At 45.6% G+C, this 16,389-nt stretch overlaps 1 protein-coding gene and 1 long non-coding RNA gene across 2 annotated transcripts; both read right to left on the bottom strand.

Moving 5' to 3' along the window:
- Positions 1 to 6,154: 6,154 nt before the first annotated feature.
- Positions 6,155 to 8,193, bottom strand: LOC308161739. The gene is made up of 3 exons (XR_013937556.1): positions 8,070 to 8,193; positions 7,618 to 7,707; positions 6,155 to 6,698 (listed from the first exon to the last, which is right to left on the bottom strand). It is a non-coding gene; the product is annotated as an uncharacterized lncRNA (long non-coding RNA).
- A 390-nt stretch (positions 8,194 to 8,583) lies between these two features.
- On the bottom strand, positions 8,584 to 14,573 carry atp6ap2 (ATPase H+ transporting accessory protein 2). The gene is made up of 9 exons (XM_080535472.1): positions 14,510 to 14,573; positions 13,139 to 13,269; positions 12,673 to 12,801; positions 12,389 to 12,484; positions 12,093 to 12,230; positions 11,833 to 11,886; positions 10,303 to 10,452; positions 9,912 to 10,031; positions 8,584 to 9,766 (listed from the first exon to the last, which is right to left on the bottom strand). The coding sequence occupies exons 1-9, from the start codon at positions 14,559 to 14,561 to the stop codon at positions 9,572 to 9,574; spliced, it is 1,065 nt and encodes a 354-aa protein (XP_080391598.1). The 5' UTR covers positions 14,562 to 14,573; the 3' UTR covers positions 8,584 to 9,571.
- Between the last annotated feature and the right edge of the window lie 1,816 nt (positions 14,574 to 16,389).

Genomic DNA, 16,389 nt, shown 5'->3' with positions numbered 1-16,389 from the left:
AACAAGCTCAGGCGAGATAGAGACGCCGAGATAGGAAAAGCTCGAAAGGCAACTGAGGAAGAAGACCGCGCCCGCCGCACAACAGCTGAAGGAGAGCGCCAGAGGGCTGAAGAGGAAGAACGCGCCAGACGCGCCCAGCTTATCCTGGCTCAACAGGCGGAGACAGAAGCACGGGCAGAGCTTGTTAAAGCCCAGCAAAAAGCGTTGGAGGAGACTCAAACTGGAAATGCAGCTACGAGAGGCATTCCAAAAGTGAGGCTGAAGCCTACAAGTCTCCCAACGTTTAGAGGTAGCATTCGGGAATACTACCGCTGGAGGAAGGATTGGGAAAGCCTACAGAACCAAGGCGATCCCTCCGGATCTCCGGAAGTTAAGAAGTTTCAACTTCTGGAAAGTATTGAAGAGACCATAGTGAAGGATCTTAGGCTCGCGAGCCACAATACTGCCAAAGATGTCTTCAGGGTGCTAGAGAATCGCTTCGGAAACAAGAATGCAATCACCAACCTGATCGTAGCAGAGCTGCAGAAGATTTCTCCAGTCAAAGAGCACCAATTCAGGAAGGTGATTGATCTGATCCGAATCACAGAGAAAGCTCTAGCAGACCTTAAAGATCTTGACAATGAAGTAGCCATCAAAAACCCTCTGGTGACTGGAGCCATTGAGAACAAACTGCCACTCACTTTGAAAAAGGAGTGGCTTACTTTCAAAAAAGACCCCCGAAATGGTTTCCAGCCGGAGAGATACTTTGACACCTTCCTGGACTTCCTACAAAAGCAAGAAAGCATCCTCAAACAGTTGGAGCAGATGGAGATCACGGAGATCCCAGAGAAGAATACTGGGAAGAAGTTTGCTTTCACTAGAGCCACTGAGAGAGGCAGCGCTGATGACAATTGTGTTCTGAGCGAAGATAAACACAGAAGTAGGCTGTTCACCTGTAAGAAGTTCAGAGGCCTCGACTTGGCAGCAAGAAAGGCCGCGGTGAAGAAGTCTAGAGCCTGCCGGCTGTGCCTTTCATCACATGGCGCTGACGGAGAGTGTAACCTTAAATTCCTCTGCACCAAGAGAGGCTGCAAAGAAGGAGAGTCGTCAGACCACCATTACCTTCTCTGCCCCAGTAGAGACAGTAAGAAGGATGGTGGGGAAAAGAGAGAAACTCCAAGTAGCGGCGGTGAACGTGCACAGAGTTTGACCGTTGAACAGGAAGAGGTCTTGTCCCAACTCGCTCCAGAGATTGAGAAAAAAGTCAGGAGAGCCTTCACGAATAAGACAGCAGTTACGAGCTGCACTGAAGCAAAAGCTGGGAAGCTCCTGGAAGAAAATGGAATAAACGAGTGTCCGGTAATAATGATGCTCCTGGAGGTCACTGCCAACGACGGGCAACAAATTGGTGCTCTGATAGACCTTGCATCAGATACAAATTACATTACCCATGCGGCTGCAAGTAGGCTTGGCCTGAAGAGCGAGAAAATCACGCTAGTGGTGCAGGGCGTCGGAGGGATGACTGTGACAGCCAACACCAAAAGGTACCTCCTGAAGGTGAGGTTCAGGACCCCGGAAGGTGAAAGAGCCCACCAGTTGGTCTGCTACGGCTTAGATGAAATAGCCAAGGTGCACCATGCCATCAAACCACAGCAACTGAAAAGATTCTTCCCCGAGGTCAAGACCCGGGAGTTGGTCCGGCCAAGGAGTATTGAGCTCCTCATCAGCCAAAGAGAGGGGCGGCTGGTTCCCTGTCCCGTGAAGGTAGTAGGAGACCTGGTCCTGTGGGAAGGCCCACTTGTAAAGATTGTGAGTGGGACGCATCGCAATCTGTTTGAAGATGTGGAGACGGTGACCTACGTGTCCAAGACACACTTCGCCCGATCAATGAGAACAGCAGCGGCCAAGTATGAGGAAATCGTCAAGTGTATCGGGTGCTGCGAAGAGACCAGGGAGAGTGGACTGAGGCAGGAAAGCGACTCCAGAGTCCGGAGCTCAATGGCAACCAACAAAGAAGTGTTGGAATGGTGGAAGTGGGAGAGCATCGGGGCAGCCTGTGAACCCAAATGCGGGGGATGTCGTTGTGGAGCGTGCCAGCCGGGTGTAAAAGAGATGACCCTGGCGGAGGAAAAGGAGCTGGAGAGGATAAAGGAGGGTCTGTCCTATGTCGCCAGCGATCACCACAGCGATGCTCCACATTGGGATGCTAGTTACCCTTGGACAGAGGATCCATCCAGTCTACCGAACAACAGAGGAGCTGTGATGGCAACATTCCTAAGAACGGAGAAACGCCTCCTGAAACAGCCGGAGTGGCGAACTGCCTACGGAGAGCAGGTTCACGAGATGGTAAGGAGGGGCGCAGCAGTGAGGCTCACACCAGAGAAGATTCAAGAGTGGAAAGGTCCGGTTTGGTACGTGAGCCACCTGGTTGCACCCAATCCCCATTCTGTGACAACACCGGTCCGGTTAATGTGGAACAGTAGCCAATCATACAATGGTGTCAGCATGAACGACCTTCTGTTAAAGGGGCCAGACGTGTTGAACCCCATCAGGGCTGTGCTCCTGCGGTTTCGGACTGGGGAGCACGCGGCCCTGGTCGACATCACCAAAATGTACAACTCTGTGTGGCTGAAGGACCGAGAGGTACACCTGCACAGGTTCCTTTGGAGAGACGATCCTGAAGAGGACATCGGGGAGTACGCCATCACGAGGGTGAACATTGGAGACCGTCCTGCTGGTTGCATTGCTCAACTGGCAATGAGGGAGACAGCAGGGCTACCTCAGTTCATTGAAAGGGAGGAAGAGCGTCGTGTCTTGGAGAAAGACAGCTACGTCGACGACATCTTGACTTCCCATGATGATCTGGAGATGCTCGACACCATCACGAGTGGAGTGGAGGAGATCTTGAGAGCTGGAAGGTTCTTTCTAAAGCCGTGGGTCCGGTCTGGCCAAGGTGGGAGGAGAAGGGACGACGGCAGAACCTGTGGAGGGGAGAGGCCTGGAGCGACATCCAAAACCCTGGTGCTACCGAATCAGCTGAAAGACGAGGATAATAAGGCCCTTGGCATTGGGTATCTCGTGGATTCCGAGGCCTTTTGAGGAGTGGCCCGTGAAATCAGCGGCAGAAGTGGCAGCTGATGCTCGAGAAAGTGTGAACAAGCTCAAATGGAAGGCCTTCTCAGGAGCGCTCACCAGGGCCCAAGCGAACGTGAGGACCGAAAAAGTCAAAGTGAACCAGAGCCTGACCGAGCCTGTGCGGGATTCGGGGATTCAGAAAGAGAGCCAGCTTCCAGAAGACAAGTCTAGGAAACGACCTTGCTGCGCATCCATCACAGACCTTGTGAATCCAGAGAGGTTCAGGAGCCTGTCAAGTTTGTGTCAAGCTGTTGCATGGGTGTGGCGTGCTGCCCGAAAGTGGTTAGAGAAGAGGAGTTGCGGCACCAGTCGAGCAGGAAAGCAAGTTGAGCGCCTTGACAAGCAATCTGGAGAAACTCTACTCTCTCCTAAAGAACGTGAGGGTGCCCTACAGGATCTCTTCCTGGCTGCTCAGAAGGAGAGCATGTCTCTCCCCACAACTAAAATAAACCGACTGGTGGTGTACAAAGAGGAAGAATCTGGACTCTTGATGTGTAAGGGCAGAGTACCAACCGGGATGTCAGGAGGATGGTTGTTCTCCTCCCCATTGAGGAACAAGGGACATTGGTAGCCTCCCTAGACTAGTAGCTAGATCGGCTAGGTGGGAGGTGTACTGTCCAGTTAGGATGGGGTGTTTCAGTGTGCATATTTCAGCCTATAAAATGGGACAAATGTGAAATGTTATTTTGAATGTTATTTGAATAATTATTAGTTATTATTAATTATTAATTATTAGTTATTAGTAACATTATTTTGAGTTATGCCTCATAACTGCGTGAGTATAGTGATCAGTTATGCGTAGGGATATTGGGGGCTGTGATTAGGTGCTTAATAGTGGGATACCGTGCGTATGGGTTCATGGTGTGATGCCAGGACTCGAGGGATGCCACGGTTTTACAATCTATTCAATTTTCACAAAAAATAAGAAAAACAAGTTGAATGGTATCCGTGTCCTTCAGTCCAGCCTTTCGGTCGGCGTCAGTAGACCGAACAATTATATGTGATTATACAGTAGCTTTTTTTTTCAGCAAACAAGTCGGCAGTTTGGCATCAATGACAACGAGAGGCACATTCCAAAATTAAGATTTCCGTTTTCGTTCACTTCAAAATAAAAGCGCGAGCTAAGCGATCACTGGAAACTGATGACTTTATTATGTGACAGCTGCTGGTGAAAGGTGTAACAAGTCAGCAGCCGATGTAATGTTCTAACTTTTATTTTGAAAAATCCTAATACATTTCAGCGTTGTTGAAAATCAATGACAAACTCGCTAGTCAACTAGAAAATTGATAAATTAGCTCCCTCCCGAAAAAGGGTCCTAATGTTTCCCGCTCCCGAAAAAGGGTCCTATGTTCCCCGCTCCCGAAAAATGGTCCGACCAGTGTCGCTCGCTGGCAGCTTGTGCCCACTGTTGTTCTATATGGATGATCGGTGACATTATTCTGTCCTCCGACTTCGGAAGCCAGGGTCGGGTTAGTACCTGGATGGGAAACCCTAAGCTTTTACCCAGTTGAGAGACGCGCAACGGCCGGGGATGGGTGCGCTCTTCCAGACCCCCGAGAGGTGCGGGCAGAGACACCTGCTACCTGGGGGGGGGGGGGGGGGGGGTGCGCTTCGACGCTGCTGTTAGCCTCACTTCCCGGGGTGCTATCGTCGAAAACGACACACCTCAGTGACCGTATGAAAATGGGATAGATAACCAGCCTTGAATGGACTCGATACGGTTCTCCTATCGAGACTGACAGACCGAGAAGTAAAGTTCGGGAAATAACGCATGGTTTCGTTTTCATGCAATGAAACATCCGGGGCGAGGATATCGAGGTGGTGAAGACCTACAAGTACCTGGGGGTGCATCTGGACGACAAACTGGATGACAAACTGGACTGGTCCACCAACACAGAGGCACTTTACAAGAAGGGCCAGAGCAGGCTGTACTTCCTAAGGAGACTTAGGTCTTTTGAAGTGTGTGGAGAGATGCTGGCCATGTTTTACCAGTCTGTCATGGCCAGCATTCTCTTCTACGCTGCAGTCTGCTGGGGGGGAAACATCACCAAGAGGGATACCGGACGGCTGGACAAGCTCGTAAAAAAGGCGGGTTCAGTGGTGGGAAGGAGCCTGGACTCTCTGGGGACGGTGGTGGAGAGAAGGACTAGGAGTAAGCTGCTGTCCATCAGGGACAACCCCAACCACCCCCTCCATCATGTCCTCGCTGGGCAAACCAGCAGCCGCCGCAGAGGGCGGTTCATTTCGGTACACTCCCGGACGGAGCGATATAAAACATCATTTATCCCGGCTGCACTAAGACTGTTCAATGGCAACTAAAGTAGTAGTCGGGGTCAAGGCTCCTGAATTTGTATTTATTATTTATTTTAATCATCATCATCACTTTTTAGTATTTTAATATAATAACTATAGCCATCTTTTTATCCACTTTTCTATCATGATCTCACTGTTTTTTATATACTATACATGGCTGGCCCAGTATTATTGTCTGTCCTTTATGTTGTGTTGTCATGTGTTGTTTTTAGAGAGTGGCGTGGCAAAATGAATTTCCCCACGGGGATAAATAAAGTATAATTTAATTTAATTTAATTTAATTTAATTTAATACACCCAGATAAGGTCAGGCGCGCAGAGGCGAATGGCTTTCTCCTCTCCTTAAGATCACCGGCCCGCAGCCTACAGATCTACCAGCCCATCCACCGGTCCCACATCCCACTGATCGAATCCTCAAGGTGTTCCAGGTGGCCAGTCCGTCACTGCTTGGAGGAGTAATGGAAAGGAATATGAAGCTGGCCTGGGGCCAGGCTGTTAAACAGTGTTTAGATCGTCAGAAGTGCAGGAGTCTTGTTTTTACTGTGGGCCTGTGCGCCAATAGACACGAAGAGGATAAGTAAGTAATGAATATGTTCCAATTTGATTCTCATTACACAATAAAACCGTCAATGGCCCCTCAGTATACTGAGAATTCATGTTCACACAATAAATCACTCAGGTTGGTGAGAGATGTTCCATGTTTTTACACTTTATTTGTTATTGGGTGTATCTGCAGCAGAACCATCTGGCTCATATCAGGCTTGCTCAGTCCCTGGGTTGAGGGGGTGGTAAGCAGGCTGTCATATGCTGCAGCTAAAGGTCCATTTGCGATCAGAGGAGTGGACTGACACACTGGACAGCCAGGCTGGGACAAGGGAACAGAATTAACTCTTACATTCAGGTTATTTTGTACATTTTGTACAATGAGTGTTGGGTTCACAGAAACATAATTAAAGAGGAAGGTTGGTAGATCATATGAATGGAAACTTATTTAGTTTAGTAAAAATCTCTTGCAAGTGTGTTGGGCTCTACAAGAAGACTACATGTCTGAGGACGTTCCTTTAAGACTGTCAAAGGGGACACGCTTTTGCAGTTGGTTGGTCCCAGCCCCATTATCCAGTGTAATCTTTAACCTCAGGTGCCGCACGTCTGCACAGCTGTCCCTGAGGACGGCGCTGGGCCTGCCACGCCACTGACATCCTCATCATGGATGGTCAGGGTCATGGCTACCGGTGGGTCAGTCCCTGGCGCCAAACGCTCTCTCTTCTCTGCTGAGGAGACAGGAAATAAAAAGTGAAAGTCAACATGAACATGTACATTGTGCAGTTCACTTACTCACTCACCTAATTTGTACAACATAGGCAAACTCCCTTAAACAAACACTATACATTTGCATAAGACACTCTTCTGTCATCCCTACCAGTTTTTCCAGTTCTAGGGAATGAGTAGGTGAAAGAAACGCCAGTCAGGGTTTAACCTACCCCCTTGTGCGTAACCCAAGCCCATATTACAAACAGGTAAGGCTCACACCACAACAAGACAACTGTGCAATTCTTTAATTCAAAGTCAGGTCAAGCAATTTATGGTTCTTATTCTAAACAGCTATGTCACACAACGGGAATGAAAGATTGCGCTTTTCAACTAGTTTTCCACTGTTCTGCAGAGTGAAGATGCAACAAACTCAGGGAGTACTGAGACTTGATGACTAATCATCTTAATCTTATGACTAATGATCTACAAGTCAGGGGATTTACATCTTAGCAGAGTCTCTTATGCATTACCAACCAGTGACCAACAGAACCTGTTATATCAGTGCTTTACCTAGTCTGGTTGGACAGCAGTAGTAGAAATTATTGAAGGTAAATGTTCTTGCCCACAGTTTGGTTACATTTGATTTGAGTTATCTTAAAATTAAGCCTTTTTTTTCTTTAGTGTGTTTGTCAGTAGTCTCACTTTAAGCTATGTTTCACAATCTAAATCTTTTTACATGGGTCCTGGCATTCTAGGGTCTCTAATAGCAGTGTTATGTAGTGTCAACATGGCTATGGCTTATATTGGTACAGTGAGTGTGGGTCTGTTATCGTAGCTTCAGCATTATGGGATGGTTAGGCTGTATCATTGGTCACTGCATAGTGGTCTTGCATAGTGCACTGAATAAGATGTGAAAGTGAAAGAGGGCTCTGGTCTTACCAATAGCACTACATGGTGTGAAGATGGGCTTCTCAGATTGTTCTCCCTCAGCAATGGAAGCCCTGATCTTCCTGACCACGTAGATGCTTGCTGAGGGAGAGAGAGAGAAGGAAAGAGGGTGACAGACTGATAGAGAGCAAAGAGAGAATATTAACTCCATCATGAGGTACACTGGAGGCTATTGTTCGCTGTCGCTGTATCTGTGTGATATAATTCCCAAAGTCCTATAAATTACTATCAGTCGCAAAAAGTACTAATTTCATTTCTAAATAAAACAATTTGTCATAAACAATCCAAGATTATGATTTTCACAGTTACACAATCGAACTGCACGGATAACTACTAGTTTTTCCCTGAGCATAACTTAATCTCTCTGTAACCTCGTCCTCAAGCTATTGGCTGGGAATATCGAGACAATAAAACTACCGTTGAGTACACACATAACGGTTTACCTTTGATCAGCAGTCAGACCATTGCGCGCAGTTCTGTATCCAGAGTAGACAATCTGTTTCCAGCGACAGATGAATGTTGTGACGCTCAGACCGTGGTCCTGTACTGCGGACAGTACAGTTACAATAAGCCCAATTAAGCCTTTTTATACTTTAACACACTCGTTACGTGACCTTTAGGAGGCGGAGCCTCGGTTTATCTCCCAGGGCAGTACCGGTGATTGGATAACTCTGTCTCGTGGTCTGTTACACAATAATGACGTGATCGAGTATAGCACAAGCAATGTCCTAACCACCATACTATTTTCGGTGATGGTAATACTTTCAGCCTATTACAATTAGCACATGTTTATTAAAAAAAACAACGTATGACGAGCTTAAATAAAACTATGCACAATTAATTACGAGATATATCTGAACGCAATTTCACTTTTAGCATGGCTAGCTTCCTTGCAGTCTTTTCTTGTGTTGTGTGTGTGGTGTGACATTCTGTTGATTGGAGAAAATAAACAAAGGATTGAAGTGGTAATTTATTGCACACTTTTGGTGTTATATACAGAGTGTATCATCATTATCTTGATTTACAGAATTCACAACTAAAAGATTGACAATACTTTCCAGTTCACATCCCTATCTCAAAACCATGCAAGGCATCTTTGCCACCTTTTCTGCAAATTAAATTAATGTTGCGCCATACTTCTCACAATACCAATTTAGTTTCCACAACAGGATATTTGTATTTCTAACTTCAATATATACACATAGATTTCACTTAAGATATGAAACTGTTTTAAGTTAAGACACACATTTACAATAAATCACACACACACACATCATAGAATTCTCAGTCTTTCGGGCATTACAAGAATCGTTTTTTTTACAATAAAAATAAAATTGCAATCACCAGGTAAAGTGAAAGTGACTATTGAGGAGACACTTGAAAAGGAATGACATGAACTGTGGGTTTGAAGGTGCAGGACTTGATATCAGAGAAAGCCATTCAGCTTTACACAGAATGTAGCAGTGGTACCTTCATTCACTTGCATTATTTTTTAAGGAGCCAATAACCAATGGCACATTCAGTTAACTATAACTTAGTGTGTGTGAGCTGTAGTTCACATACCTGCATATTGGTCATGGTTGAAGAACCAAACACTTAAGTAAGACTTCTACCATCATCTATAACACCTGTTACTCTGATGTTTAGTGACAATCCCAAATCAACCCCTCACCAGCCACAGAGTAGTAGTAGATCTGAAAGCAGGCGATGGTGGCATTTACAACATATTTCTGACGCCTATTCCTCCTCTCAGATCTACAAAAGAGCCTATGGGGTGTGAAGGGACACAGGGGCCGATGTGGGATTGAGCCTCCTTCACGTCTCACCTTCAGCCCCACATCTTACATTTCACACTGAACAACTAAACTAAACTAAACGTCCACTAGGGGAGGGGGACGACGACGACGACGACCAATCGGATGGTTGAAGTGTTGATGGGTGGACCTTAGTCGATCCTGATCTTTTGATTGGTCATCCTGTAGATGATGCTGTCATATCCTGGGTCCATGTTCCACAGGTTGTAGGAGATGACGATGACAGCGAGGGCCAGGATGATCATCAGCCACAGCACGATGTTGAAGATCACAGCATACTCAAAGTTATACTTATAGGCCAGGTTATAGGGGCTGCCTGGGTTACTCTGCCGGGCCAACAGAGAAACGATGTGAGGAATGGGGTGTGAGGGGTAGTAGAAGAAAGCAAGAAAGAGGAGAGTTTATATTTGTGTCAAAAATATAATAAATCATAAAGAATCTTTGCTGACAGTTAAAACAAACAAGACTTACAATCTGTTTGGACTCCAGGATGGAGCGAGACTTCCTGGTCAGTGGTGCCTCGAAGCTCTTCACCGTGACAACCTCAACCACCGCACTGTTACCATAGACAGCAAACACGTCCTCACCGAACTACAGCACAAGAGACAGAGGAAACATTATGGACCAAATAAGTAAGTCAGGGATGATCGACAGGGTGCCTCCACAGTAAAGTAAACTTTTTCCCAGTTTACTAATAATAACTAATAATAATTAATTGTATTTATATAGCGCTTTTCCGAGGCTCAAAGACGCTGACAATATGGGAAAAACAGAAAACACAGAAACAACAAGCAACAGATAACATGAGCACATAGAACACAAAGGGCTTGCCAGACAGTGTTAGAAAAACTCCCTTGCTTACCTTCTGTAGGACAGAGGCCAGGATGGCGGTGGCATCGCGGTACTGGGGTGAGTCCTGGCCGTAGCGCCGGCTAATCTCCTCCAGACCGGCGAGCTCCAGGGAGTACAGGTCAGGGGAGTGGTCCTTTGCCAGGTGCCTGTGTCTCTGCAGCTAAACCGGGGGACAATGGAGCAGTGAGACCCTTAGGATTCTTTACCACAACCAGAATGATGCCTAGAAACTAGAGATGCTCCGATCAGGGTTTTTGGTGCCGATCACCGATCACCGATCACTGGAATCAGTGATCTGCCGATCCGATATCACCGATCACCGATCACAGCGTCGAAAATGGCAATTGAAGCATTCTATTTATTGTGTAGCATTATTTATGTTTTTAATTATTCTTAACACCATTGACATTGTATATTAAGTATTCAAATGAAATTAGGAGATGAGAAAGTATCATGAATTGACAACCATCTGTTTTATTGAATTCACAACCACCTGTAGCTTACTTCAGGAAAAACAAATAAAATGTGAAAATAAAAATCATAATAAATAAAATGTACACTGTCACATCAAATGTGCAACATTCCACTCGAATGAGAGGAACTAGAGGCTCTTAGAGAACTTGGAGCTTATACTGTAGCTTTCCTGAGGAACAATAAACATACCCAAACTAAACTGCAACATAAACAGGCTATAGCCAAATATAAAATACTGTTTCAAGTCAATCAGTTTCAAGTCATATTTAGGAGTCAGAAGTCAGCAATAATCAATAAAACAAAAAAACAAAACATTGCACCTAAGGAGATTTCAGACTCAAACCTTACTTCTTAAGCAGCATCACTGGCAGATTAGCCTTGAGAAATACAAGCATCTCAGCGTTTTTGGCACTCACCCTGTTCCTCTTATCATCTAAAATATGTCCTGCTGTGCTGAAAAGTCGCTCGCTATCTACACTTGTGCAAGGTGCACAGAGGAAGACCTAAAACTCGCGCGCTAATAGTTGTTGTTGCTATGGGCCTTAGCCTAGCTTAGTGACTTCCTGCTCGCGGGGTCACATGACGTCGCTGAACACTACCTACACTACGCTCGTGAAGTCGCGCTGGAACTCTGACCAGCACTCGTGGAACGCCTCTCGTCCAATCAAAGCACTCGGTCTCTTTATGACGTCGAGCCCAGTGTGCGCTTCGGCGCTCTCGGAGCGAATCGACGAACGCAGCAAATGCCGTATGATATTCGTGGTATTGAAAGACCTTGCCTGCGTTCCTCCGCAAGGAATTTCTTTTGAGCAGACATTACAAACTGCATATTTGTTGTCTCTTTCCGACACTGTGTAATATTGCCAGACTGGCGACGCCATTTCTCTATGTAAACTGATCGGCCGTGTTTGATCGGCCGTTTTGAGAACTCCGATCAAAACCGTTCAAGGGCATATCGGCCGATATTGATCGGCGCCGATCAGATCGGAGCATCTCTACTAGAAACCCAGCCAGCCCCACATCTTGATATGTCATATGACTCTGATTGGTGGAGGAGCAGACTTACCAGGGCTGTGATATCATGCAGCACTTGGACCTCTGACAGGAAGAGCAGATCCGCCTGTAGAAAGAGAGGATCATGGTTTTATGACAGTTTGTGTGACAGAAGGGTGTACAACCCCGGTCCTTGAGGGCTGCAAACCTGCAGGTTTTTTTGTTTTGTTTCTCATTTGCAGTCAATTGGTTGAATAATGGAATTGATTGGCAAACATTTAAACACTAGGTGGCGCAGACCCCCTAGCATTTCCAGTGTTATCTGAGACTGACCTCAGAGTTGCTGCTGAGGGAGTTGAGGGGCAGGGAGGCGAGGACAGAGCCTTCCTGAGAGAGACGAGCACGGATCTGCTGCATGGTGACGGGTAAATCCTCAAACACAGCGTTGGCCTTCCCCAGCATATACAGCCTCTGGAAGAAAACCCCCACACAGTATCCTTATCATTCTCAATCCATATTAAGTCTCTATGGCTATAAACACAGAGCCAGAGTAGACTACTGCACTATTCTTGAATTCTAAGTAACGCACACATGGTACACAGCCTGAATATAGTCCTAATATACAGTACCTCCTCGCTAGGAGCAAGCTGCAACACTACGGGCGTGTCCTCAGCGAAGAGAGAGTGCACAGTTTCAGCCACACTGTCCAGGGTGAACGGCACAGGCTGGAGGGAGGAACATGGAGTCATCAATAGCACGCTTATTACATCTTACATCTTGCTGTCCACACAGTGTGCTTTATTGTCTCAGCAGAGACGAGGGACTGAAAGCAGCGTAGTGCAAGACAGAAATTCAGATCAGCGGAATAATAAAACATATTGGGTTTTGATTATACGCCCTTTTTCTCACTCACGTTCTCCAGGGGGTAGGAGGCCACACACTGGGGCAGGGCCAGGCTGTCAACCCCCTTCACCACCAACAGCACGTTAGCCCTGGGACGCTGGAACAACGGACCAGATCGGAGTCCTGGCCAGGTAAAATCCTAAACACACCAAATCACACACAGGGGTCAGAGGTCATTACTGTCTACGCTGAGAGTCTGAGAACAAGTCAATCATACAGTAGGCCTAATGATATACACTCACGCAGGTTGTGTATGTATTGCAAAAGTCATGTGGCCATACACCTACACAGGTGACAATAAAAACTGTGAATTACTAAATCTGAGACTTAAAGCGGAAGTTTACCCTGTAATCCAGTGGCTTTGTTATTTTCATTATTCAATAGTAGACACATGAACACATTAAACTTCCACTTTAATGGAACAGTGTACATTACATCACTGTGTTGTGTGAATATCTCTATGCATGTAGGCCTACCTCCTGTACAGAGAAGCCCATAGTCAGGGCAACAAGATCAGGAATCATTTCTCCAGAGATTGGCCAGTCTCCCTTCTGAAAGGACACATACTCTGGGGCCTGCAGCACCGTCAGGCTGTCTCCCCGGACACCTGGGGAAAACACACATTAGAATAATAATTGTTTTATTGCCACGCAATCAACTTAGTCAGTCAATTGTTGGGATTTGGTATTTCAGTCTAGGCAAGGGGTCTGCCATAGACGGCGACCCTGGAGCAATTAGGGGTTCCGTGCCTTGCTTCAAGGACACCTCGACATGTGACCAGCCTGGGTTCTAACCACCGAGCTGCCAACCCTGCGATCATCAGACATTGGCTCTACCTCCTACGCCACAGCCGCCCCTTCTTTATTGAGGACAGTGCCAAAGGTTCAGCGAGAAACACAGTGCACGTTAGAACAGAACATCCTATTAGCTCTAAATATGCCTAAAGTCTTCAGAAAAACATCCATTCTTTGGCATGGTTGGAAGGGCTGCTTTAACGACGGAGGGACAGAACGTGTGAGATCTCAGTGTAGTGACAATATTCGCTCCCACCACGACGTTAATGACAGCCTGTAGCAGAACACCAGTCTGTATGAGAATCATCGATCTGACAGTCTACTGTGAGGGAGTCAGTCTGCTAAATTAGCCTGAGTCTTGTGACATGGAAAGCAGAAGAATATACGAGGAAGTAGGTTACAATGAATAACATTAAACTCCCATGTTGAGTAATGTCTTCCATGTCACATGATAAACCGGTCCATGAGTCTTGTGATCCCTGCTGTCACCCAGCTAGGCAACGTTAGGCTAGCACTAGCTAGAGACCACACTGTTAGCTAGTAGCTATACTAGGCAGTAAATCAACAACATGGGTTCACATCAGTCAGAAAAGCAAACAGCTGTCGCTCTAGAAAGTTAGGAATGTCAATGTAGCTGTTTATACCGACAAACTAGTGACTAACTACTAGTGTAAACAGCAGGTCTCAGTGCTGGTTAGCCCAACAGGCTAAACGAGCTGGCTATATACATCTGAATGTTAGCTAGCGTTCGTAGGCCACGCGTTAGATTGCACTAGCACTAGACAGAAATGATTGCCTTTTTTGTCATCTAAATCTCCTTTGGGTCGGATGGCAGGTCACGGTTAGTTGACTAGCTCCTCCATGGTGCCTCTGGGGTGAGGGGGTTAGGGGCTCAGGTAGCTAGGCTAGTTAGCTCTGGTAGGCAGCTGGCTAGCTAGTTTTTCATGCAGCCGGAGTGAAGCTACCCGCCCGACGTCATTTCATAGAAATGGATCGAGACCTATTAATGTATTCTATTAATGGTCAAATAGGTGGTCACTGTATTCGCCTCACCTGCCGTCACAGCGGAGCAGAATATAAACGCCACGGTGAATAAAGACTCCATCCTTTCAGCTCGTCTCTCCTGGTCTGGTCAGCTGACTTTGAGTGCATTCGTCAATGCGCTCTGAGAGCGACGGAGCGCACACTGGGTTCAATGTCATTAGAGCGACCGAGTCATTTGATTGGACGAGAGGCATTCCATTGAGTGCTTGGATTTCCAGAGCGTATTTACGAACACAGCCTTTCTTGCTGTCAAAAGTACTGCAGCGCATGACGGTCCGGTGTCTTGTCTGTCCCGGAGCAAGGACGTGATGTCAACAACACGGGTCATTTATGTTGTTTTGGTGACAATGAAAATATAGAATGTATTAATGTATTACCTTCTTGAACATTGTAATGATCTGGTAATTACCTGGAAATCTAATCAGCAAATATGTAATAATTTCATCTTCAACTGTAATACCTACTGTGTACACTGGGTGGGGGTATATGACCATTCGTCGTAACATGCACATCTTTTTATCACAATTAATTATTTCTCCGTGTCATAAAATAACCATAACATCCAATAATTACTGTATGTGTTAATTGAAAGAACTACAGTTATATACAACGTTTATACGTACCTCGAACCATGAAGGGTTTGTTGGCTGTCACTTCGGGAGAACCTTATATAAAATCCTCCATATAGAATAATTTTGGGTTTCATGTCGATTAGAACCTTTTACACCAAGGATTCTACACAGAACCCAGAAGGGTTGTTCTTCCCAAGAGATAGCCAAAGAACCCATTTGGAACCATATATCAATGTTTGAACTACCTGTGTGTGTATGCCTACCTGTATGTCAAGGTAACCATGATACTGGAATGATGAGAGCAGATTCGAGGTAGGCAAGCTGCATAAACCTACAGAAAGCCTGTTCACATACTTGTCATAGGCCTCATGAAACTAATGCTAAATTGGCCAATTAATACTGGTCTGAATGCTATCAGTATTTGGTTCAATACAAATTGATTCTACAAATATGATTTCATACCTTTGGGGATGAGGGAAATTCTCCCCAAGAATCTGGCCCTCGGCCTACTCACCATACTCACAGAGATAAAAAGCCAAACACAGAGACACTATCTTGCAGTTTTTAGATTTATTTTAAAGCAACTTTTTTGTAAAATATAAATACAAATGATGAGATATTTTAATTACAAAGTTAAAACAACAAAAGACACGGCAAAAACAGTTACTATACTGCAATAGCCACCCTGTTATGTACATGTTCTGCATTGAAGGGTGAAAAAATCTCATCTTAAAACTTTATTATACAAAAAAAAAAAGAAACCTCTCTCTGTGGTTTTGCATGTTAAATTAGATACTAAATTAAAAGCAGAATTTGAACACAGGTACAAAACAGCCCCTGAGGGTCAAGCGAGCGCTAAATCTGAGACAAATAAAAGGTATAGGGAGAGCATCATGTGATTTCTGTCAACACAAATGCTACATTCAAAAGCACAGCCTCAGTGTTCACACTGTGTATTCAAACTATGTTGTATACACTAAAACCTGGTACACACAAAGATTTTCTAAATCTTAACAGATTTTTTTATCTGAAAGAGACCCCACACATGAAGATAAAAAATCATGGATTGAATGGTTTTGATCGTATTGTGTGTGGTGTGCTTCGATATTCCCAATACAGCACACATACATAAAGATCTGTCCTACGACAGTCTAGAGTCTCGTCCCCCAAGCCAGAAATCTGACGTGATCAGGGTAGTAGTACCCTAACTGACCTGTACGAGGCAGCCATGTGCGACAGGGCAAATAAAATGCAGAAGAACGAAAAGAAGACGTGTCAGTCAGCTCGCTTCTTGATTGGCTACATTCCATCCACGTC

Source organism: Nansenia antarctica, assembly GCF_963989245.1.
Source record: "Nansenia antarctica genome assembly, chromosome: 7".
NCBI lineage: Eukaryota > Metazoa > Chordata > Actinopteri > Argentiniformes > Microstomatidae > Nansenia > Nansenia antarctica.
Note: the sequence above shows the minus strand (reverse complement) of the source record. Positions and strands in the feature narration are given on the sequence as shown.